This window comes from Salvelinus namaycush, chromosome 37 (genome assembly GCF_016432855.1).
Source record: "Salvelinus namaycush isolate Seneca chromosome 37, SaNama_1.0, whole genome shotgun sequence".
Taxonomy (NCBI): Eukaryota; Metazoa; Chordata; class Actinopteri; order Salmoniformes; family Salmonidae; genus Salvelinus; species Salvelinus namaycush.
Window position 1 is genome coordinate 448,132 of NC_052343.1, and position 25,293 is coordinate 473,424.

The 25,293-nt window shown below is 42.9% G+C and overlaps 1 protein-coding gene across 1 annotated transcript in view; it reads left to right on the plus strand.

The window, feature by feature from the left end:
- Window positions 1-25,293, plus strand: part of LOC120031564 (zinc finger protein 236-like) — an 83,479-nt gene that overhangs the window by 21,596 nt on the left and 36,590 nt on the right. The window contains exons 7-15 of the mRNA XM_038977372.1: window positions 453-575; window positions 1,019-1,192; window positions 3,179-3,356; window positions 5,152-5,424; window positions 12,584-12,787; window positions 12,873-13,005; window positions 19,091-19,351; window positions 19,663-19,919; window positions 23,645-23,746. Coding sequence (XP_038833300.1) covers window positions 453-575; window positions 1,019-1,192; window positions 3,179-3,356; window positions 5,152-5,424; window positions 12,584-12,787; window positions 12,873-13,005; window positions 19,091-19,351; window positions 19,663-19,919; window positions 23,645-23,746 — 1,705 coding nt within the window. The remainder of the gene's footprint in view (window positions 1-452; window positions 576-1,018; window positions 1,193-3,178; window positions 3,357-5,151; window positions 5,425-12,583; window positions 12,788-12,872; window positions 13,006-19,090; window positions 19,352-19,662; window positions 19,920-23,644; window positions 23,747-25,293) is intronic.

The window sequence follows — 25,293 nt, forward strand, 5'->3', positions numbered from 1 at the left end:
TCAACAGTTTCCTGTGTGTATCAAGAACCCACCCAAAGGAAATCCAGCCAATTTGACACAACTGTGGGAAGCATTGGATTCAACATAGGCCAGCATCCCTGTGAAACGCTTTCGACACCTTGTAGAGTCCATGCCCCGACGAATTGTGGCTGTTCTGAGGGCAAAAGGGTTGCAAATCAATGTTAGGAAGATGTTCCTAATGTTTTGTACACTCAGTGTACATCTTAGTTGGTATTAAATTAGAATGACATGGCATGAGGTAGTTTATTTTTACCTGATGTAAAATAATTTGTTATTAATATAAAAATCGACGAAGAATGTAGCTTTCTGCTAATTCCCAATGGCATCATATCCAATGAAAGCATTTAGGCCTTTAACTGCTCATTTAATATAAAGTAATAATCACAGTTGTGTGTATACTGACTTTGTTTCCTGTATATGTGTCTCTTCAGCTTACGGGGGTGCCACTGTTCCCGTGCATGGACTGTAGCTGTGTGTTCAAAAAGCTGGGCAGTCTCAACGCCCACATCAGCAAGATGCACATCTTGCTCATAGAGGAATCGGCCAACACACAGGTGAGCGAGTGCATGCAGATGATGTGAACTTCTAGAAGTTTCTCCTGATTCGGTTTCTGACCTCTTTATTCAGTTTGTTGCCTCACGCTAGCTTGATGCTGAGGGATCAGACACACACACACCCACACTGGAACCTCCCTGTAGCTCTACCACTACATGCAGATTTTTATGTGATTATTTCAGAGTGGGGCTCAATATAAAAAAGCCTCTCATTTTCATAATATGTCATAAATGGAACCTTGAAAATAAGGTGTTCAGGTTCACTATTAATTAGGTGAACTAGGCTTCCATAAAAAAAATTCGCTCATCAATGATGCACTGCAAAAAACAAAAGATAGAAAATGCTCTACGCTGCTTAGATCAGCTAACCTCTGCCATTCTCAGTATTCCCTTTTTCTCCTCTCATTCTCTCCACCTTCACACCCTCCCTCGCTGTCCCGTAGGAGGTGGAGGAGTCGGGTCAGGGCGTGGCGGGGTCAGAGGGCAGCGAGGTGGTGACTGACGTGATCCAGCAGCTCCTAGAGCTGTCAGAGCAGGTGACAGGGGAGGGGACCCAGTCACAGCCCCAAGAACAGACCATCACCATGGAGACGGCCATCAACCAGGACATCCTACAGGTGGGAACCATAACACACTCAGGAATGCACGCATACATGTAGATACACATGCATGCTCATAAGCGTACACGCACGCGCAGACACACGAACGCACGCACGCACTCATGGATACATGTGTATACACACACACACACCTGCCCTGCTATACTTGAGAGGACTTTTTGAGGACCAATTCAAAGTCCTATTTTCCCTAAACCTTACCCTAACCTTAACCCTAATTGTAACCCTAACCTTAACCCCAACGCCTAAAATAGCCTTTTTACAAGGGAGGACCGGCAAACTTCTGGTACCGATTTTTAGATTATACAAGTGGATTTTTCTCTTCACTCGCGTCGTAGCCTGTCTAACTCCCGTTCAAAAGCCTGTGACTTGTCTCATAGTCAATCAATGTGATTTGTTTTTTCACTGAATCTGTCTGTATATTTGGTTAATTGATCTCTGGCTGGACAAGTGGAAGTGGTAGCTTGTTTAATCGTTCACTGATCAGAAACATTTAGCATGCAATAATGTAGCCTAAATCGACTAATCTATTGTAGTAGCCTTATATAGAGCCAAGGCTATTTTCTTAACGTCCCAATCCCACTGAAACGCAAAATCCTGACTCCTGTCTCGCATGAAAAGTCCTAACTTTATTCTGTAATCCAGGGGTTGGATTATCCAAGAACATCTCGTCTGTTTTATTTTATCTTTATTTAACTAGGCAAGTCAGTTAAGAACAAATTCTTATTTTCAATGACAACCTAGGAACAGTGGGTTAACTGCCTTGTTTAGAGGCAGAACAGATTTGTAACTTGTCAGCTCGGGGATTCGAACTTGCAAACTTTCGGTTACTAGTCCAACGCTCTAACCACTAGGCTACCCTGCCGCCCCAATGCATGTCAAAATACCGCTATAACATTTCACGCGCTTCTCTGCGCTGTCTCGTATTATGAGAGCTTCCCTAGAGAATGTGTGATCAACAAATGGTGAGAGTAGATATGGATATTTACATTTTTAAACATGGATCAAATATAACACCTTGATATTAAAAACAATTTCCTCTCTCCATCTCCCCGTTATTCCTGAGCTGATCTGCGATCTGTATAATCATCAACTAGATTTAGCCAAATAAGAGCTATTCTGTCATTTGTTGGAGGTTATCTAGCAAGCTTAGCAATTTTGCTCAATTTACTTTTGTTTGATGGCGATTACAAAGTTGGTGTTATTCGACAACGCTATAGACTGTCTCGGGGTGCACTCTGTGTGTGCTCTGTGTCCAGATAGCCTAGGCCTACTGCTGAAATGCGCTGAATTAATTGAGGAACATGATTTCGCAATTCACAACAATGTCATTGGCAATCAAAGTTACTGTGTCATTACTAAATATCAGTTTCACTTGCTGTGAATTCTTTAAATAGTGGCACAGCGACAATCTTGTTTTGTGAGAACCCTGGCATAGTGACCATATCTTGGTTTTAAACTTGGTTTGAATGGGAATCGGTTTCTGGCTCATTTTAAATGTCAGACCAGGCTTGGGCTTCAGCTCACCAGGCTTGGGTTGGGACCGGGATCGAATTTTCAGTTTGCTTCTGATGAGAACTTCATTCAGGTCTCGTGTGCAGTCTGGCAGTGTCAATTATGCGTGTGCTTTGAATTTATGATGACTTTTTGTGAAGTAAATACACTACTTTTAAGGCTTCTTTGCGACAACCTGTTTGGATAATGTGATATTTTTTTTCTTGCATATATGCTGCTGCGCATGTTGTGTATTCCGTGGAATTGCAATAGTGCGACATTGGGGGGAAAACGTTGTAATTTCCCCTTTTTGGGGAAAGAGTGGGCCCAGGATAGTCCCGGGATCCTGGTTAGCGTCATGTAGCCTAGCTCTAATAATGTGATCGAGGGATACAGCACAGTATTGTCCAATACTGTGGATGGAAAAATGTACTAATTCATAGTATTAGTCAAAAAAAAAATTTAAACCCTGTCACCCCTGAACCCACACAGCAAGCCCTGGAGAACAGTGGGTTGAGCGTGGTTCAGTCCCAGACCAACGGAGCGGCCAGACAGACTCAGAGCCATGCCGCCGAGGGGGCTCTACCTGACAGTAAGAAGTTACCAGGCCAGGACAAAACCGCCAAGAAGGAGAAGAAAAGTATCTTCAAAAAACCTGTACAGATGCCAGGTAGGGCATACCCCAAATAATGTCCATGTGTGCTTGTGTATGTCACCGTCTCTCCGTTCCGTTTCAACTCCCATCAGTTTCCTAGCTCGTGAAATGTCCATTGACAATAAACATGTATATTGCATATAGTGCATTTGGAAAGCATTCAGACTACCTTCCCTTATACCACATTTTGTGACGTTACAGCCTTGTAAAATGGGTTGAATAAATGTTTTTCCTTATCAATCTACACACAATACCCCATAATGACAAACCGAAAAAAGTTTTTTAAAAGTCTTTGCAAACGTATTCAGACCCTTTGCTAGTGGACTCGAAATTGAGCTCGGGTGCATCCTGTTTCCGTTGATCATCCTTGAGGTGTTTCTACAACTTGAATGGAGTCCACCTGTGGTAAATTAAATTGATTGGACATGATTTGGAAAGGCACACACCTGTCTATATAAGGTCTCACAGTTGTCAGAGCAAAAACCAAGCAAAAAACATTTCTGCACCATTGAAGATCCCCAAGAACACAGTGGCCTCCATCATTCTTAAATGGAAGAAGTTTAGAACCACCAAAACTCTTCCTAGAGCTGGCCGCCTGGTCAAACTGAGTGATCGGGGGAAGAATGGCCTTGTTCAGGGAGGTGACCAAGAACCGTATGGTCACTCTGACAGAGTTCCTCTCTGGAGATGGGATTACCTTCCAGAAGGACAACCATCTCTGTAGCACTCCACCAATCAGGCCTTTATGGTAGAGTGGCCAGACGGAAGCCATTCCTCATTAAAAGGCAAATGACAGCCCGCTTAGTTCGCCAAAAGGCACCTAAAGGACTCTCAGACCATGATTAACAAGATTCTCTGGTCTGATGAAACCAAGATTGAACTCTTTGGCCTGAATACCAAGCATCACGTCTGAAGGAAACCTGAAACCATCCCTGCGGGATCGAAGGAAAGATGAAAGGTTCTAGTCAGGGCCGAGGGAAAGATGAACGGCGCAAAGTACAGAGAGATCCTTGATCGAAACCTGCTCCAGAGTGCTCAGGACATCAAACTGGGGTGAAGGTTCACCTTCCAACAGGACAACGACCCAAAGCACACAGCCAAGACAATGCAGGAGTGGCTTCAGGACAAGTGTCTGAATGTCCTTGAGTGGTCCAGTCGGACTTGAACCCGATCGAACATCTCTGGAGAGACCTGAAAATAGCTGTGCAGCAATGCTCCCCATCCAACCTGACAGAGGTTGAGAGGATCTGCAGAGAAGAATCGGAGAAGCTCCCTAAATACAAGTGTGCCAAACCTTTAGCGTCATACCCAAGAAGACTCAAGGCTGTAATTGCTGACAAAGGTGCTTCAACAAAGCACTGAGTAAAGCGTCTGAATACTTAAGTAAATGTGATATTTCAGTTTTAAAAAATTTATAAATTTGCACAAAAAAAAAAAATCGGTTTTTGCTTTGGCATTATAGGGTTCCAACAATTTAAATAATTTTTGAATAAGGCTGTAACATAACAAAATGTGGAAAAAGTCAAGGGGTCTGAATACGTTCCAAATGCACTATATATCGGGAGTTTCAATTGATCCCCCGAATTGAAGGAATTTAAGTGTATTTTGTCTCAGCTCTGCTCATCTCATGTGGGACCGGTGTCGTATCCATTAGGGCACCCTATAACAAAACGTTTTGAAACCTAACACGAAAATGAATGTTTGTTATTGGCCAGGTCCAAGGTAGTCTCTCCCTGTTTCAGTCTGTTTTTCTTCCATTTTGGTGCTTAATGAACACAACCCATGTCACCTCTTTCCCCCTTCCCCATAGGTTCCATCAGGGAGGAGAACGGCGTGCGGTGGCACAGCTGCCCTTACTGCAGCAAGGAGTTCAAGAAGCCCAGCGACCTGGTGCGCCACGTCCGCATCCACACGCACGAGAAGCCCTTCAAGTGCAAGCAGTGCTTCCGCGCCTTTGCCGTCAAGAGCACCCTCACTGCCCACATGAAGACGCACACAGGCGTCAAGGCCTTCGAGTGCCAGTGCTGTATGAAGTGTTTCTCCACGTCGGGCAGCAGGAAGGTCCACATGCGCCTACATACAGGTGAGTGATTATTATGGCGTTGTGTGATATTAGCACCAACAGAGATTTGAATTCAACCATTTTGATTGTATTCAGAGATACACATTTAGTTCCTGTTGGCAGCTATATCGCTCCATAATGGTCATGCATGGGACTGTGTTGTCAGGTTTGCAGGAATGTTGCTTTTGTACATAATTCTGAATTTGTGATCAAGACTTATTATGATTAACGTTGGTGTCACAATCTGGGTTTGACAGACTTGATTAAGTTATAGAAAAAAAGTCCTATTTTCTTTTATTAATTTGTCCTGTTTGTCCTCTTGTTTTTTTTGTGTTTAATGAAAATGTAGTCTATTTCAAAAGAACAGAATACTTTGAGTTGTCCTTATGTTAGATCCTGATCTGTCTATGCCATATGGCCGTGGGCTACACTAGTTAATTTAGCAGACAAGAATTGCTTTGAATTCCGTGGAATTCATTTATATTATTTTAAAGTATGAAGAATGCATTTGAACAAAGCTGAATAAAATAGCTATTCTGTGTTGGGCAGTTAACAAAGAGATACTGTAGGTACTCCTATATGCTTAGAATTATTAATGTAACTAGTTCTACAAATGTCGGGCTATATGTGTTCCTTACATTGTAAGGTTGCATGATGTGACTAATGATGTTTTGAAAAAAGCAGCCTGCTTTGTTTAATTGCGCAGGCTGTACACACTTCATCAGTCTCTCATTCACAATTTGAGAAGCACTTGATAATGCCTTTGTGTGGCCAAAACGCACCTAAACAAAATCAATGCCTTTTGCGGCCCTTCTCCCTGAGTGCTGCCTGCTCCGAAGCACCTCTCACTCACACGGTTCTCCATCACGCGATCGGGTCTTTCTCACAGGCTACAAGTGATGACAGACACATCGGGGACACAACTGCGCACGTCCTTATCCAATTCCGAGGTGCATATTAAAGAGATTGGAAGAACTGTCCACATTTACAGTACCAGTCAAAAGTTTGGACACGTTCAAGGGTTTTTCTTTATTATTACTATTTTCGATATTGTATAATAATAGTGAAGACATCAACTATGATATTACACATAAGGAATCATGTAGTAACCAAAAAAGTGTTAAACAAATCAAAATATATTTTATATTTGAGATTCTTCAAAGTAGCCACCCTTTGCCTTGATGACAGCTTTGCACACTCTTGGCATTCTCTCAACCAGCTTCATGAGGAATGCCAACAGTCTTGAAGGAGTTCCCACATATGCTGAGCACTTGTTGGCTGATTGTCCTTCACTCTGTGGTCCAACTCCTCCCAAACCATCTCAATTAGGTTGAGGTCAGGTGATTGTGGAGGCCAGGTCATCTGATGCAGCATTCCATCACTCTCCTCCTTGGTCAAATAGCCCTTACACAGCCTGGAGGTATTTTGGGTCATTGTCCTGTTGAAAAACAAATGATCTTCCCACTCAGCGCAAACCAGATAGGATGGCATATTGCTGCAGAATGCTGTGGTAGCCATGCTGCTTAAGTGTGCCTTGAATTCTAAATAAATCACAGACAGTGTCACCAGCAAAGCACCCCCACACCACCTCCTCCATGCTTCACTGTGGGAACCACACATGCGGAGATCATCCGTTCACCTACTCTGCGTCTCACATCGTCACATGGGTTTAAACCAAAAATCTTGAATTTAGACTCATCAGACTAAAGGACAGATTTCCACTTGTCTAATGTCCATTGATTGTGTTTCTTGGCCCAAGCAAGTCTCTTCCTCTTATTGGTGACCTTTAGTAGTGGTTTCTTTGCAGCAATTTGACCATGAAGGCCTGATTCACGTGGTTTCCTCTGAACAGTTGATATTGAGATGTGTCTGTTACTTGAACTCTGTGAAGCATTTATTTGCGCTGCAATTCCTGAGGCTGGTAACTCTAATGAACTTATCCTCTGCAGCAGAGGTAACTCTGGGTCTTCCTTTCCTGTGGCGGTCCTCATCAGAGCCAGTTTCATCATAGCGCTTGATGGTTTTTGCGACTGCACTTGAAGAAACTTTCAAAGTTCTTGGAATGTTCCGTATTGACTGACCTTCACGTCTTAAAGTAATGATGGACTGTCGTTTCTCTTTGCTTATTTGAGCTGTTCTTGCCATAAAATGGACTTGGCCTTTTATCAAATAGGGCTCTCTTCTGTATACCCACCCCTACCTTGTCACAACACAACTGATCAAACACATTAAGAAGGAAAGAAATTCCACAAATTAACTTTTTACAAGGGATGAAGCTGGTTGAGAGAATGCCAAGAATGTGCAAATCTGTCAAATAGCTTTTTTTATGGTGAAAATGATCTTCCCCAAACTTGAAACTCGCGCTGCGAGTTAGCTTCTACACCCCTTGTAAAGCGGATTAATCTGTCTTATGGCTTGGGGGTAGAAGCTGTTAAGGAGCCTTTTGGTCCTAGACTTACTTGGCGTTCCGTTTGCCGTGCGGTAGCAGAGAAAACAGTCTTTGACTTAGGTGACTGGAGTCTTTGACAATTTTTTGGGCCCTTCCTCTGACACCGCCTAGTTTATAGGTCCTGGATGGCAGGAAGCTTGGCCCCAGTGATGTACTGGGCCGTACGCACTACCCTCTGTTGCTCCTTGCGGTCAGATGCCGAGCAGTTGCCATACCAGGAGGTGATGCAACCGGTCAGGATGCTCTCGATGGTGCAGCTGTATAACTTTTTGAGGATCTGGGGACCCATGCCAAATCTTTTCAGTCTCCTGAGGGGGAATAGGTTTTGTCATGCCCTCTTCACGACTGTCTTGGTGTGTTTGGACCATGATAGTTCGTTGGTGATGTGGACACCAAGGAACTTGAAACTCTCGACCCGCTCCACTACAGCCCTGTCGATGTTAATGGGGGCCTGTTCGGCCCGCCTTTTCCTGTAATCCATGATCAGCTCCTTTGACTTGCTCACGTTGAGGGAGAGGTTGTTGTCCTGGCACCACACTGCCAGTTCTCTGACCTCCTCCCTATAGGCTGTCTCATCGTTGTCGGTGATCAGGCCTACCACTGTTGTCGTCAGCAAACTTAATGATGGTGATGGAGAGCATTCCAAGACGCATGAAAGCTGTGATTGAAAATCAGGCTTATTCCACCAAATATTGATTTCTGAACTCTTCCTAAGTTAAAACATTAGTATTGTGTTGTATAAAAATGGTTATGAACTTGATTTTCTTTGCATTATTCGAGGTCTGACAACACGGCATCTTTTTTGTTATTTTGACTAGTTGTCATTTTCTGCAAATAAATGCTCTAAATTACAATATTTTGATTTGGAATTTGAGAGAAATGTTTATAGAATAAGTAGTTTATAGAATAAAACAAACATTTTCATTTTACCCAAACACATACCTACAGTTGAAGTTGGAAGTTTACATACACCTTAGTCAAATACATTTAAAATAATTTTTCACTATTCCTGACATTTAATCCTAGTAAAAATTCCCTGTCTTAGGTCAGTTAGGATCACCACTTTATTTTAAAAATGTGAGATGTCAGAATAATAGTAGAGAGAATGATTTATTTCAGCTTTTATTTATTTCATCACATTCCCAGTGGGTCAGAAGTTTACATATACTCAATTGGTATTTCTTAGCATTGCCTTTAAATTGTTTAACTTGGGTCAAACGTTTCGGGTAGCCTTCCACAAGCTTCCCACAATAAGTTCGGTGAATTTTGGCCCATTCCTCCTGACAGAGCTGATGTAACTGAGTCAGGTGGTCATTATGGCCAAACAGTTATATTTTTGTTTCATCAGACCAGAGGACATTTCTCCAAAAAGTATGATCTTTGTCCCCATGTGCAGTTGCAAACCGTAGTCTGGCTTTTTAATGCCGGTTTTGGAGCAGTGTCTTCTTCCTTGTTGAGTGGCCTTTCAGGTTATGTCAATATAGGACGCGTTTTACTGTGGATATAGATACTTTTGTACCTGTTTCCTCCAGCATCTTCACAAGGTCCTTTGCTATTGTTCTGGGATTGATTTGCACTTTTCGCAGCAAAGTACGTTCATCTCTAGGAGACAGAACGAGTCTCCTTCCTGAGCGGTATGATGGCTGCGTGTGTCCCATGGTGTTTATACTTGCGTACTATTGTTTGTACAGATGAACGTGCTACCTTCAGGCGTTTGTAAATTGCTCCCAAGGATGAACCAGACTTGTGGAGGTCTACATTTGTTTTTTTGAGGTCTTGGCTGATTTCTTTTGATTTTCCCATGATGTCAAGCAAAGAGGCACTGAGTTTGAGGGTAGGCCTTGAAATACATCCACAGGTACACCTCCAATTGACTCAAATGATGTCAATTAGCCTATCAGAAGCTTCTAAAGCCATGACATCATTTTCTGGAATTTTCTAAGCTGTTTAAAGGCACTTCTACTTGGTCACAATCCCGGATCCGGTAGCACCCTCATCAGTAAAAAAAGCTGACTAGCATAGCCTAGCATAGCGCCACAAGTAAATACTAGCATCTAAATATCATTAAATCACAAGTCCAAGACACCAGATGAAAGATACACATCTTGTGAATCCAGCCATCATTTCTGATTTTTAAAATGTTTTACAGGGAAGACACAATATGTATTTCTATTAGCTAACCACGATAGCAAAAGACACAACTTTTTTTTTCACCATTTTTTTCCTGCATAGGTAGCTATCACAATTTCGACCAAATAAAGATATAAATAGTCACTAACCAAGAAACAACTTCATCAGATGACAGTCTGATAACATATTTATTGTATAGCATATGTTTTGTTAGAAAAATGTGCATATTTCAGGTATAAATCATAGTTTTACATTGCAGCCACCATCACAACTCTCACCAAAGCAACTAGAATAACTACAGAGACCAACGTGAATTACCTAAATACTCATCATAAAACATTTATGAAAAATACACAGCGTAGAGCAAATGAAAGACAAAGATCTTGTGAATCCAGCCAATATTTCAGATTTTTTAAGTGTTTTACAGTGAAAACACAATATAGCATTATATTAGCTTACTACAATAGCCAACCACACAACAGCATTGATTCAAGCCAACAATAGCGATAACGAATAAACCAGCAAAAGATATTAATTTTTTCACTAACCTTCTCAAACTTCTTCAGATGACAGTCCTATAACATCATATTACACAATACATATAGAGTTTGTTCGAAAATGTGCATATTTAGCGGCACAAATCGTGGTTATACAATGAGAATAGTAGCCAAGCTGCCAACAAAATGTCGGGAGAAATCTTGGGAGAGGCACCTAATCTAATCATTAACTAATCATAAACTTGACTAAAAAATACAGGTTGGACAGCAAATGAAAGATACATTAGTTCTTAATGCAACCGCTGTGTTAGATTTTTTAAATTAACGTTACTACGACATACAGCCTGCGTTAAAGCGAGACCGCACCGAAATTAATGGCGGAATAGGAGTTTTACATTTTTCAACAGAACAACGAATTAACATCATAAATAGTTCTTACTTTTTGATGAGCTTTCATCAGAATCTTGGGCAAGTTGTCCTTTGTCCAGAAGAATCGTTGCTCGGTTGTAGATTGTCGCCTTCAACTTTGGAATTAGCAGTAAACATTAGCCATGTGGCGAAGACGTGCCCAACTCACTATAACGCAGCACTAAGAAAATTCAGAAAATCGCAATATACTGATATAAAATGATATAACTCGGTTTAAAATAACTACATTATGACGTTCTTAACACCTATATCGAATAAAATCAGAGCCGGATATATCTAAGGCCTATAACGAGAGCTTTCCAGAACGACATCCTGAGGTCTGTCTTGCGTCATGGCGAATGTTGAAAAGATTGTACCCTACGTACCAAGACCATTTATATGGCCTCAGATCTGCCTAGCAACTCCATTCCAATTCTCACTGCTTGCTGACATCTAGGGGAAGGCCTATGCAGTGCATGTCGACCAATAGAAGACATGCAAATTAATAAACTGACCCTAGAACAGAGTGCCCGATTTCAGATTTCTCACTTCCTGACAGGAAGTTTGCTCCAACTTGAGTTCTGTTTTACTCACAGATATAATTCCAACGGTTTTAGAAACTAGAGAGTGTTTTCTATCCAATAGTAATAATAATATGCATATTGTACGAGCAAGAATTGAGTACGAGGCAGTTTAATTTGGGAACGAAATTTTTACAAAGTGAAAACAGCACCCCCTATTGAGACACAGTCAACTTATTTCTGACCCACTGGAATTGTGATACCGTGAAATAATCTGTCTGTAAACAATTGTTGGGAAAATGACTTGTGTCATGCACAAAGTAGATGTCCTAACCAACTTGCCAAAACTATAGTTTAACAAGAAATTTGTGGAGTGGTTGAAAAAACGACCTAAGTGTATGTAAACTTCCGACTTCAACTGTATAAATAGTAAAAGCAGAGAAACTGATCATTTAGCAGTGGTCTCTTAATTTTTTCCAGAGTTGTGTTATGACAACATTTTGCTCGTTTTGGACTTCGGTGAGTTTTTTTTCAGTTGTTCGGGCAGCCGGAGTCAAGCGAGTCTACGCCCCTTCATCTGTGATTGGTCAACAGTAGGGATTCTTCAATAAAGTCTTTGTTGTCATTCAAAGAGATGACTCGTTTTCATGCAAAAAACAAATATTGGAAAATACTGCACCAAACATTCTAGTTAGATGTAAAATTGAGCGATTTAAGATCTCTTCGTCAAAAACGTAAAAATGAATGACAGATTTCTAGAGTTATCGTAGATTAATTCGGACAATTCTGAGAAATTGTATACTGGCTATGGCGTCTCAAAATGGACAAACAGTACTATAGCCGCTTGAAAAACGAAAAGAAAAAGTGAAGGTCTTTAAAGCGAGTATGTGAGTACACTAGTTCGGTTCGGCTAGCCGAGCTGAAGCATGCTGACAACTTTAGGCGTTGGCGTGCCACAGGATTCTTTTGATTTCATGTCATCTCTCAGGAGACATTGGTACGTTAAATCGATTTTTGGCATACTCAATACGATACTGTTTAAGTTAGCATTTTCTCTAGCTTGTCTCTTGATTTAACTGACATGAATACATTTCCATTTCAAAACTGATGCAGTTTGTTCTCGTTATTGTTATTTCATTCTACGTGCTAATTGAGGTGTATGTTCTTGTTGTCAGGTCTGCGTCCGTTCCCGTGCCCTCACTGTGACAAGATCTTCCGTACGTCGGGCCACAGAAAAACACACATCGCCTCCCACTTCAAGAGCCTGCAGCAGAAGAAGCACAAGTTCCCACGCAAAATCCACAGAACCAAGGTGTCCAAGAGCAACCTACCTCTGCCTGATATCCCCCTGCAAGAGCCCATACTCATCACGGACCTCGGTAACGCATGCATGCTCGCGCGCTCCCTCACATTCACGCATGCACACACACACGCACTTTGTTCATATTGTCCTCCCCTCCCCAGGTCTCATCCAGTCCCAGAACCCTCGCCTGGTCTTTCAGACGTACCTGGAGATGGTGGACAATGATCGGCCATACAAGTGTCCCTGCTGTAACAAGGCCTATAAGAAATCCAGCCACCTCAAGCAGCACGTTAGGTACAGCTATCCTCTATACGCACTCACGTACTGTGTCTCACACACACACACACACAAGCATTTCGCTACACTCGCAATAACATCTGCTAACCATGTGTATGTGACCAGTAAAAATGTATTTGACACACACACAGCATATGTTTTACTATCCTTCTGGGGCCTAAAATTGATTTGTCCTTGTCGGAAATGTCCCCACGAGGGAGAATTTTCCTTGTTTTACTATCCTAGTGGGGACTTTTGGGGATTTCCGGTACCCATGAGGATAGTAATACAAGCACACACACACACACACACACAAGCACACACACACACACACACACACACACACACACACACACACACACACACACACACACACACACACACACACACACACACACACACACACACATTTAGTTTGTATTCACATTTATTCCTTTAGAAATATCATCCTCTCTGAAGCAGCCGGCATTGCCGACATATACCAGTGAATGTATTTCTGATACAGTGCATGGATATATAGTAGTGAGAGGAAGTTATATATTTCGCCTCAGTTTAGATCCTCTTGTACCTTGTCACTGGGATAAGCCTGCTGTAGCATGTCAGACAGCTGCTGAGCTGCTGTTATCAGTGGAGTTAGAGTCCACCCCTGTGGCTTAGGGGCATTAGCTCCTCATTTGATGCGAGAGGGATGAGCCGGGCTGAGCAGAGCCCGGGGATGGACAAGGCGGCAGGGGGAGGAGGGCTCAGCACATGGCAGAGGGTTTGAGCCACTGGCAGGCGCATGGGTTCAAGTAGTATTTGTTTTCTTTCAAATACTTTGAGGGTTTTATTGAGCCTGCCTAGAGTAGTACACTATATACACTACGGTTCATAAGTTTGGGATCACTTTCCATGAAAACATACATGAAATGAGTTGCAAAATGAATAGGAAATATAGTCAAGATGTTGACAAGGTTATAAATAATGATTTTTAATTGAAATAATAATTGTGTCCTTCAAACTTTGTTTTTGTCAAAGAATCCTCCATTTGGAGCAATTACAGCCATGTAGACCTTTGGCATTCTAAGTGGTCAATTTGTTGAGGTAATCTGAAGAGATTTCACCCCATGCTTCCTGAAGCACCTCCCACAAATTGGGTTGGCTCGATGGGCACTTCTACGGTCAATCTGCTCCCACAACAGCTCTATAGTGTTGCGATCCGGTGACTGTGCTGGCCATTCCATTATAGACAGAATACCAGCTGACTGCTTCTTCCATAAATAGTTCTTGCATAATTTGGAGCTGTGCTTTGGTTCATTGCCCTGTTGTAGGAAGAAATTGACTCCAATTAAGCGCCGTCCACAGGGTATGGCATGGTGTTGCAAAATGGAGTGACAGCCTTCCTTCTTAAAGATCCCTTTTACCCTGTACAAATCTCCCACTTTACCTCAACCAAAGCACCCCAGACCATCACATTGCCTCCACCATGCTTGACAGATGGCGTCAAGCACTCCTCCAGCATCTTTTCATTCTCACTAATGTTGTTCTTTGTGATCCGAACACCTCAAACTTAGATTAGTCTGTCCATAACAATTTTTTCCAGTCTTCCTGTGTCTGTGTTCTTAATCTTTTCTTTTTATTGGCCAGTCTGAGATATGGCTTTTTCTTTGCAACCCTGCCTAGAAGGCCAGCATCCTGGAGTCGCATCTTCACTGTTGACGTTGTTTTGCGGGTACTATTTAATGAAGCTGCCAGTTTAGGACTTGTAAGGCATCTGTTTCTCAAACTAGACACTCTAATGTACTTGTCCTCTTGCTCAGTTGTGCACCGGAGCCTCCCTCTCCTCTTTCTATTCTGGTTAGAGCCAGTTTGCTCTTCTGTGAAGGGAGTAGTACACAGCGTTGTAGTTTCTTGGCAATTTCTCGCATGGAATAGCCTTCATTTCTCAAAACAAGAATAGACTGACGAGTTTCAGAAGACAGTTCTTTGTTTCTGGCCACAAATGCTGATGCTCCAGATACTCAACTAGTCTAAAGAAGGCCAGTTGTATTGCTTCTTTAGTCAGGACATCAGTTTTCAGCTGTGCTAACATAATTGCAAAAGGGTTTTCTAATGATTAATTAGCCTTTTTAAAATTATGAACTTGGATTAGCTAACACAACGTGCCATTGGAACACAGGAGTGATGGTTGCTGATAATGGGCCTCTACGCGTGTGTAGATATTCCTTAAAAAATCTGCCGTTTCCAGCTACAATAGTCATTTACAACATTAACAATGTCTACACTGTTTTTCTGATCAATTTGATGTTATTTTAATGGACAAAAAATGTGCTTTTCTTTCAAAAACAAGGACATTTCTAAGTGACCCCAAACTTTTTGAACGGTAGTGTATACAAAAGTACTTGGACTCCCCTTCAAATTTGTGGATTCAGCCACGCCCATTGCCCATGACTTTCATCGTGGCACCGTCATAGGATGCCACCTTTACAACAAGTCAGTTCGTCAAATTTCTACCCTGCTAGAGCTGCCCCAGTCAACCGTGAGTGCGGTTATTGTGAAGTGGAAATGTCTAGGAGCCGCGAAGTGGTAGGCACAAGCTCACAGAATGCGAGCGCGGAAGCTGAAGCTCATACCGCATAAAGAATTGTCTGTCCTCGGTTGTAACACTCACTACATAGTTTCAAACTGCCTCGTCAGCACAATCATTGTTAGTCGGGAGCTTCATGAAATGGGTTCCCATGGCCGCACAGTGGCACACAAGCCTAAGATTACTATGCGCAATGCCGAGCATCGGCTGGAGTGGTGTAAAGCTTGCCGCCATTGGACTCTGGAGCAGTGGAAACGCGTTCTCTGGAGTGATGAATCACACTTCACAATCTGGCAGTCCGACGGACGAATCGGGGTTGGCGGATGCCCAGGAGAACGCTACCTGCCCCAATGCATAGTGCCAACTGTAAAGTTTGGTGGATGAGGAATAATGGTCTGGGCTCCTTAGTTCCGTTGAAGGGAAATCTTAACGCTACAGCATACAATTACATTCTAGACGTTTCTGTGCTTCCAACTTTGTGGCAACAGTTTGGGGAAGGCCCTTTCCTGTTTTTGCATGACAATACCCCTGTGCACAAAGCGAGGTCCATACAAATGGTTTGTCGAGATCGGTGTGGAATAACTTGACTGGCCTGCACGGAGCCCTAACCTCAACCCCATCGAACATCTTTGGGATGAATTGGAACGCGGACTGCGAGCCAGGCAAAATTGGCCAACATCAGTGCCCAACCTCACTAATGCTCTGGTGGCTGAATGGAAGAAAGTCCCCGCAGCAATGTTCCAACATCTAGTGGAAAGCCTTCCCAGAAGAGTGGAGGCTGTTATAGCAGCAATTATTTTGCAATTAGATGTTAAACTAGCAGGTGTCCACATACTTTTGGTCATGTAGTGTATTTAAAGTATAGAAAACAAATACTATTTGAACCCAGGTCTGGCTAATGTCTATTGTCTATGTCCTGCGGGCCTGGTTTATGATAGGACAGGCCAGTTAGATCTTTTTCCTCTGTACATGCTTTCCTCTCTGAGGGGATTTAGGGACAGAGAGGGGGAGAGAAATATTCAGATGTAGTGTGGGGCGGCAGGTAGCCTAGTGGATAAGAGCTTTGGGCCAGTAACCATAACAGTAATTGCTCCTGTAAGTTGCTCTGGATAAGAGCGGTCTGCTAAATGACTAAAATGTGTGACAGGACATTTTATTTTGTCTGGTTTAATCTCCAGGTTGTTGTCAGGAATAACGTGTAATGTCACAGTGATGGATAGGTCTTATTTTTGTTTTCAGTAGCCTAAGTCATTATAGGTCCATTAACTAGCAAATGTATCTGGAAAATGTCATCCCGCCATTTACCACAGGGAAAAATCCCTCTACAATGAGTATTGCATTCAGTTTCTGAGTTTTTTCTTAGGATGAGAAAAATGGGAGATTGAAGTTTGGGGCTACAAGGTGTAATTGCCGAGCGATATTCATTGATTCTCTCAAGATGTCGTTTTGCCCTTTGGGCTGACACATCGAATCTTCCCCTTGACTAAAATGTTTCTTCGTTTTACTACTGTGGGGAAAAGAAAAGTAACAGCCTATTTAATAAAGGTCACAGTCTCGATAAACAAGGAAACAAAAGTTAACCTTAATAAGGACGTTGCCTTCGCTGCTCTGCTCAGCCTATCTGAGATTGACGTTCTGTATTCCCTCGTGTCTGTTTACCTCAGACCAGGACCGAGCCCAAGTCAAAACTCTGTCACATTATACCGATAAACGTGTTCCTCAGAGGGAATTTACTGCGTACACCAATCAGAACATATAATGCTTACTGTTTTTTTTTCTCAGGATTTGCAAGTTCGAGTCCCTTGACATGTATAGAACTATTTATTCTTCCTCATTTGAGCCATTGACTCAGACCATAACACACCCAGTCATAACATCACCTATAACATTACATTCATAACATTCTACTATACCCAGGGTTGATATGCAAAGTGTTTGTGATATGACCAGAGGAAGATCCTTTGTGGATCAAAACGTTGTCAGTGAAGGTGGTCTTTGGGAGCATATTCAGTGTGCGGGCCTTTCTGTTCTTGTGATGATACAGTGCATTCGGAAAGTATTCAGACCCCTAGACTTTCTCCACATTTTGTTACCTTACAGCTTTATTTAAAAAATGGATTTAATTGTTTTTCCCCCTCATCAATCTACACACAAAACTTCATAATGACAAAGCAAAAACAGGTTGTCAGAAATCTTTGCAAATGTATAAAAAAATATATAATAATATCACATTTACATAAGTATTCAGACCCTTTACTCAGTACTTTGGCAGCGATTACAGCCTCGAGTCTTCTTGGGTATGACGTCACAAGCTTGGCACACCTGTATTTGGGGAGTTTCTCCCATTCTTCTCTGCAGATCCTCTCAAGCTCTGTCAGGTTGGATGGAGAGCATCACTGCACAGCAGGTGTCTCCAGAGATGTTCGATCAGGTTCAAGTCCGGGCTCTGGCTGGGCCACTCAAGTACATTGAGACTTGTCCCGAAGCAACTCCTGCGTTGTCTTGGTTGTGTGCTTAGGGTCGTTGTCCTGTTGGAAGGCGAACCTTCGCCCCAGTCTGAGGTCCTGAGTGCTCTGGAGCAGGTTTTCATCTCTGTGCTTTGCTCTGTTCATCTTTCCCTCGGTTCTGACTAGTCTCCTAGTCCCTGCCGTTGAAAAACATCCCCACAGCATGATGGTGCCACCACCATGCTTCACTGTAGGTATGGTGCCAGGTTTCCTCCAGACGTGATGCTTGGCATTCATTCCAATGAGTACAATCTTGGTTTCATCAGACCGGAGAATCTTGTTTCTCGTGGTCTGAGAGTCCTTATTAAGGGGCCACTCTACTATAAAAGCCTGATTGGTGGAGTGCTGCAGAGATGGTTGTCCTTCTAGAAGGTTCCCCCATCTCCACAGAGGAACTCTGGAGTTCTGTCAGAGTGACCATCAAGTTCTTGGTCACCTCCCTGACCAAGGCCCTTCTCAGTTTGGCTGGGCGGCCAGCTCTAGGAAGATCTTAGTGGTTCCAAACGTCTTCCATTTAAGGATGATGGAGGCCACTGTGTTCTTGGGGACCTTCAATGCTGCTGACATTTTTTAGTACCCTTCCCCAGATCTGTGCCTTGACACAATCCTGTCTCGGAGCTCTATGGACAATTCCTTCGACCTCGAGGCTTGGTTTTTGCTCTGACATGCCCTGTCAACTGTGGGACCTTATATAGACAGGTGTGTTCCTTTCCAAATCATGTCCAATCAATTGAATTTACTGCAGGTGTACTTCAAGTTGTAGAAACTTCTGAGGATGATCAATGGAAACAGGATGCACCTGAGCTCAATTTTGAGTTTTTCTGTTTTTTATTTGTAATAACTCTGCAAAAATATCTTTAACCTGTCATTATGGGGTATTGTGTGTAGATTGAGGATATATATATTTTTTAATCAATTTTAGAATAAGGTTGTAGCATAATAAAATGTGGGAAAAGTCTTGGGGTCTGAATACTTTCTGAATGCACGGTCTGTCTCATGCGATTAACATTGTTAGGTCATCTTCCATCAGGTCTCACACGGGAGAGAGGCCGTACAAGTGTGTCCAGTGCAGTAAGGGCTTTGCCTCCTCGGGGGTGCTGAAGGCCCACATCCGGACCCACTCGGGCCTCAAGGCCTACAAGTGCCTGATTTGTGACACCACGTTCACCACCAGCGGCAGCCTGCGCCGCCATATGACCACCCACAGCGACATGCGGCCCTACATGTGCCCTTACTGCCAGAAGACATTCAAGTCCTCACCCAACTGCAGGAAGCACATGAAGACCCACAGGTTAGTAATGCTCATGTGTTGTCGGGCACAGAGTTGTTTCAGGTCATGTGATCTGACCAGGTGGGAAAAGGAAAAACTACAGGCCCTAATTCAGGGCATGTGATCAAGAATACTGGCTAGCTAAGTGGCTAGCACTGCGTCGCTCTCCCAATTTGGTTATTGTCACATTGCTGAAATTTGTGTGAAATTGAATCTTTCTCAACTCTAAATCTCTAGATGTCAAATCTTTCCATAAAAAATGGCTGATTTCTGTTTGTTTTGTAGGTCAAATTAGTAAGCAACCTGAATCCACCTCCCCTTTCCCCTGCCAGGTATGAGTTGGCCCAGCAGCTCCACCAACAGCAGAACCCGGAGCCCTCGCCGCTGGACGACCCCATGGATGGCACCACCGTGACCCACGACCTGCAGGTGGAGTTGGAGGACGGCACCCTACAGCAGGAGGCTCCTCCCACGGTGGGCTCGGAGCAGCAGGGCATGCTGGAACTGGGCCAGGCGCAGGTGGTGGACGGCGGCCAACAGGTGTCGCTGGAGACCCAGCTGAGTGACCAGCCCCTGGGACAGGATGAGGGTAAGAGTGTCAGCGTGTTAGAAGGCATCATTTTAGACAAGGCACAGACTCACTGGTCTTGAACACGTAAAACGTAGTTATTAGGGACGCGTGGTGATCGCCAGATCAGTGATTCGGTGCAGTCTGACGGCAGTCTGATCTTGAACATAGTCTTTTAATGTCGATGACAATCATGCCATAACTTTATAGGCCTGCTGCCACATAAATGGGGTCAATTTCACACCATGTGTATTGATTTCAAAATAAAATAAATTGTGAACATGAAAAATTAAAGTTGACAAAGTAAACATTGTATTTTCGAGAACGGGTGAAGTATGTTGAAATCAAAAAACAAACATTTGAAAGCTAAATGTATAGAATTCTAAACAAAAATAAGACATCAAAATGCAAAAACTTACAAGCAAATAATTTTAAAGCAAGAGCAAAACTATGACAAAAGCTAAAAATATATATTTGAAAACATATGCAAAAATCCTTTTCGGTGAAACTTTCCCAGCAACCAATCCTATTGAATAAATGTTGCCTACACTCTTGCCAGCATGTACTACCTTTTGGTTACGCTACTCATATCTCTGCTTTTGATGGCTGTTTCTTTGCTTTCACTGCCAGTCTTTTCGATTGCGAGTTTTGGCATTATTTTTCCGTGAAGAGCGGGGTTTAGAGGGAGGCGTAGACAATGAGTCTCCAATGGTCCGCTAGTTTTGGAGTGACAGTTCGTCTTAACCCAATCAATGAACATGAGACAGGCTTTTTTTCTATTGCCTACTTAAGTAGACGGTCTGACGACACCATTACGCTAAACTTTTTTTTGCAGTTACCTGTACAGTCGTGGCCAAAAGTTTTGATAATGACACAAATATTAATTTTCACAAAGTCTGCTGCCTTAGTTTGTATGATGGCAATTTGCATATACTCCAGAATGTTATGAAGAGTGATCAGATGAATTGCAATTAATTGCAAAGTCCCTCTTTGCCATGCAAATGAACTGAATCCCCAAAAAAACATTTCCACTGCATTTCAGCCCTGCCACAAAAGGACCAGCTGACATCATGTCAGTGATTCTCTCGTTAACACAGGTGTGAGTGTTGACGAGGACAAGGCTGGAGATCACTCTGTCATGCTGATTGAGTTCAAATAACAGACTGGAAGCTTCAAAAGGAGGGTGGTGCTTGGAATCATTGTTCTTCCTCTGTCAAACATGGTTACCTGCAAGGAAACACGTGCCATCATCATTGCTTTGCACAAAAAGGGATTCACAGGCAAGGATATTGCTGTCAGTAAGATTGCACCTAAATCAACCATTTATCGGATCATCAAGAACTTCAAGGAGAGCGGTTCAATTGTTGTGAAGAAGGCTTCAGGGCGCCCAAGAAAGTCCAGCAAGCGCCAGGACCGTCTCCTAAAGTTGATTCAGCTGCGGGATTGGGGCACCACCAGTACAGAGCTGGCTCAGGAATGGCAGCAGGCAGGTGTGAGTGCATCTGCACGCACAGTGAGGTGAAGACTTTTGGAGGATGGCCTGGTGTCAAGAAGGGCAGCAAAGAAGCCACTTCTCTCGAGGAAAAACATCAGGGACAGACTGATATTCTGCAAAAGGTACAGGGATTGGACTGCTGAGGACTGGGGAAAAGTCATTTTCTCTGATGAATCCCCTTTCCGATTGTTTGGGGCATCCAGAAAAAAGCTTGTCCGGAGAAGACAAGGTGAGCGCTACAATCAGTTCTGTGTAATGCCAACAGTAAAGCATCCTGAGACCATTCATGTGTGGGGTTGCTTCTCAGCCAAGGGAGTGGGCTCACTCACAATTTTGCCAAAGAACACAGCCATGAATAAAGAATGGTACCAACACATCCTCTGAGAGCAACTTCTCCCAACCATCCAGGAAAAGTTTGGTGACGAACAATGCCTTTTCCAGCATGATAGAGCACCTTGCCATAAGGCAAAAGTGATAACTAAGTGGCTCGAGTAACAAAATATTGATATTTTGGGTCCATGGCCAGGAAACTCCCCAGACCTTAATCCCATTGAGAACTTGTGGTCAATCCTCAAGAGGCGGGTAGACAAACAAAAACCCACAAATTCTGACAAACTCCAAGCATTGATTATGCAATAATGGGCTGCCATCAGTCAGAATGTAGCCCAGAAGTTAATTGACAGCATGCCAGGGCGGATTGCAGAGGTATTGAAAAAGAAGGGTCAACAATGCAAATATTGACTCTTTGCGTCAACTTCATGTAATTGTCAATAAAAGCCTTTTACACTTATGAAATGCTTGTAATTATACTTCAGTATTCCATAGTAACATCTGACAAAAATATCTAAAGACACTGAAGCAGCACATTTTGTGAAAATTAATATTTGTGTCATTCTCAACTTTTTTGCCACAACTGTACAGTTGAACCTTCGAACTACAAAATGTCCTTGTCATATCATGTCTGCCTCGGTTAAATGCCAAAGAACAGTCGACATAGAGAGGCTGTTTGAGTCTACAGGAAAGTCTCTAAAGTTACCCCCCCCTGTCTCCATCTCGGATGGGGTAGGATAGTATTCTTGGTCTCTGCGGTGCCACATAGGGCTCTTGTCAAAGGTAGTGCACTATATAGGGAATAGGGAGCCACTTGGAATGCAGTCTGAGTATCACAGTGTGACAGTGATTGGGACTGGGGAGCTTTAGACGGATCAAAGGTCAGCAAACTGGAATCAGGTTGTTACTCCAGAGGACAGGTCGCCTGTCTGCCTTCAAGAAAGGTCACTATTGTCAGTGGCAGTCTTTTTGCCATTCGAAAAACTAGAGGGCAAACGGAAATGGAGACTTGATTAGTGACCTTTCTCTCTAGACTCTCAATCTCAACTTTCAAAAAATATGTTCATATGACTTTCATTTTGCCAGGATATACCATGGATGTTAGAAACCTCTGTTTCGAGGGTAATCCTGATTGCCATCTATAATGTTTGAATTGAAACCCCATGCACGGTAGAACTGGCCGAATTTAACCATCTGAGGTCAATAGTCTATAATTCCTCTCAGTGAAGAATCTACGTGAAGCATCTCTAGTTCTCCAGTGCTTTGTGCTTGATATTCAGCCTGGGGTCCAAAGACCGACAGCAAATTAAAGATGAACCCCAATTTGACTACTGAACCTTGGCTTGCTCTCTTGTTGCTGTCTGCGTGCTGTGTTGCTTTAATGGCCTAGAGCAGTCGAAAGCGTGATTTTTCTGTGCTTTATATATATTTCCACACTATGAGGTTGGAATAATAGTGTGAAAATTATGATAATGACCTAGTGTAAGAGCTGTTTGAGCTGAACTTTCTGCCTATTTTGGTGGGAGGGAGTTTTTGCCTTCCATGTTGACATCACCATGCGGTAAATTAGTTAATAGACCAATAAGAAAGAGTTCCAAACTTCTCTGCCGATAAGTGCCCATTTTCTGTTTTCCCCTCCCCACTCAAATCACTCCCATACAAGTCCTAGCAAAATGTTTTTTTGTTTTTTTTCTTGCTTGAGAAATGTTTCTTTGCTAAGATGCTACAGTATTTTGGGTTTTGTTTCTTTTTGACCATTTTTCATTGGAAAAAAATCACAGTAATTATTTGATATTAAGATAAAGGTCCAATGCAGATGTTTTTAAGTGAATCGTAATACTTTGGTCTTTTATTTACACAGTCTACCCAGACTAACCGGCTTTGTTCCTCTGTCCTCTTATCTTTCCCCCTCTGACTCCAGACACCTTTGTGACTACCCAGCATGCTCTGCCTCAGAATATTAGCCAGTTTGAGACACAGACACTCCCGCAGCCTGGCTTTGACCAGCAAGCACTTACTCAAGGTAACTCATGCACGTACACACAAAAACACACACTGCATGCATACAAACCTTTCTCTCGGTACATTTAACAATGTCTGTGAGTTAACCCGGGGTAAATTATACACACACACACACACACACACACACACACACACACACACACACACACACACACACACACACACACACACACACACACACACACACACACACACGTTGGCAGCCCGCGGCTGTCTCAACCCAGTGTAATGGACAAACGCCATGGTTGCCTCTGACCTCTGGCTGAGAAGAGCCCATTTACAGCGAGGACTGTCAGAAAGCATCTGCTTGGCACATCAGATGTAACATTTTCACAATGGGTAGCCTAACCTTTTGTCTCCGTAACGATTGCATCCAGCCTCTATTGCCCACAGCAATATGCTCTCCCCCTCCTACAGAGGTGCATCAAACACTAGAACACGTTCTCTTTCGACAGGTTTTCCTGCCACATCCAAGGCCACCCTATACTCTCTGTATAGTTTTGATAAAGTAAAAAGTTTGATGTCATAAATAAACCCGAGACCGACAGCAGGGAGGATATTGATGTGTGTGTGTGTCTGTGTTTCTCATTAGCATGTGTGTGGCACTCCACCAGGTGGACTTCAACGCATTTCCTCTCCTCTCTTGTTCTTTTCAAGAAGGAAAGTAAGGAATTATGAGGAAAATCCGGGAACTTCTCTCTGCCGTCTGCCAGCATTTTAACGAACCGTGGCCGTTCACCAATGTCAGTGAGTGGAGCTTTAATGAATGACTGTGTGGTTCAGAGAGTCCCCTAATTTGCACCTGAAGACAATCCGACTGGTGGCACAGGAAGTTTCCTGCACAGTCTTCGTCCACACGCGCGCACAGACTGGCGGCGTGGGCTCTGGAAGCATCAGTCTGTTGATGGCGCATTGTAGGAGGATGAGTCGTTGCGATCCTTAATTAGCTTTTGAGGAACTTTTCCAATCACCCTTTTAGCCATGTCATGTTTGCAGTAAGTCATTAGTTAATGTCCTCCTCCTAATTTTGGCAAAGCCAGATATCCAGATGTACAGGGTTAACTCATTTCGTGCTGTGGTGCATCTCCTGTTGGGAAGTGTGAGTTGTATCCTTAATAGGCTTTTCAAATCCACTTCTATCTCTGTAATCAATTCATCTATTCTAAGGTTCAAGCTGTGTACCAGTGGAGGCTTGTGGGGGAAGAAATCAGAGGACAGGTTCCTGGAATTAAAATGATTGGAACGGTATCAAACACATTCATTCCCTTACAGCCATGACAATGAGCCCGTCCTTCGATTTCAAGCTTCCACATGTGTATACAGTGCATTTGGAAAGTATTCAGACCCCTTGTGTTTTTCCACATTTTCTTACGTTACAGCCTTATTCTAAAATTGATTAAATATTTGTTTCCCCTTATCAATCTACACACAATACCCCATAATGACAAAGCAAAAACTGGTTTTTAGACATTTTTGCAAATGTATTAACAATAAAAACTGAAATATCACTGTTACATAAGTATTCAGATCCTCTCTAGCTCTGTCAGG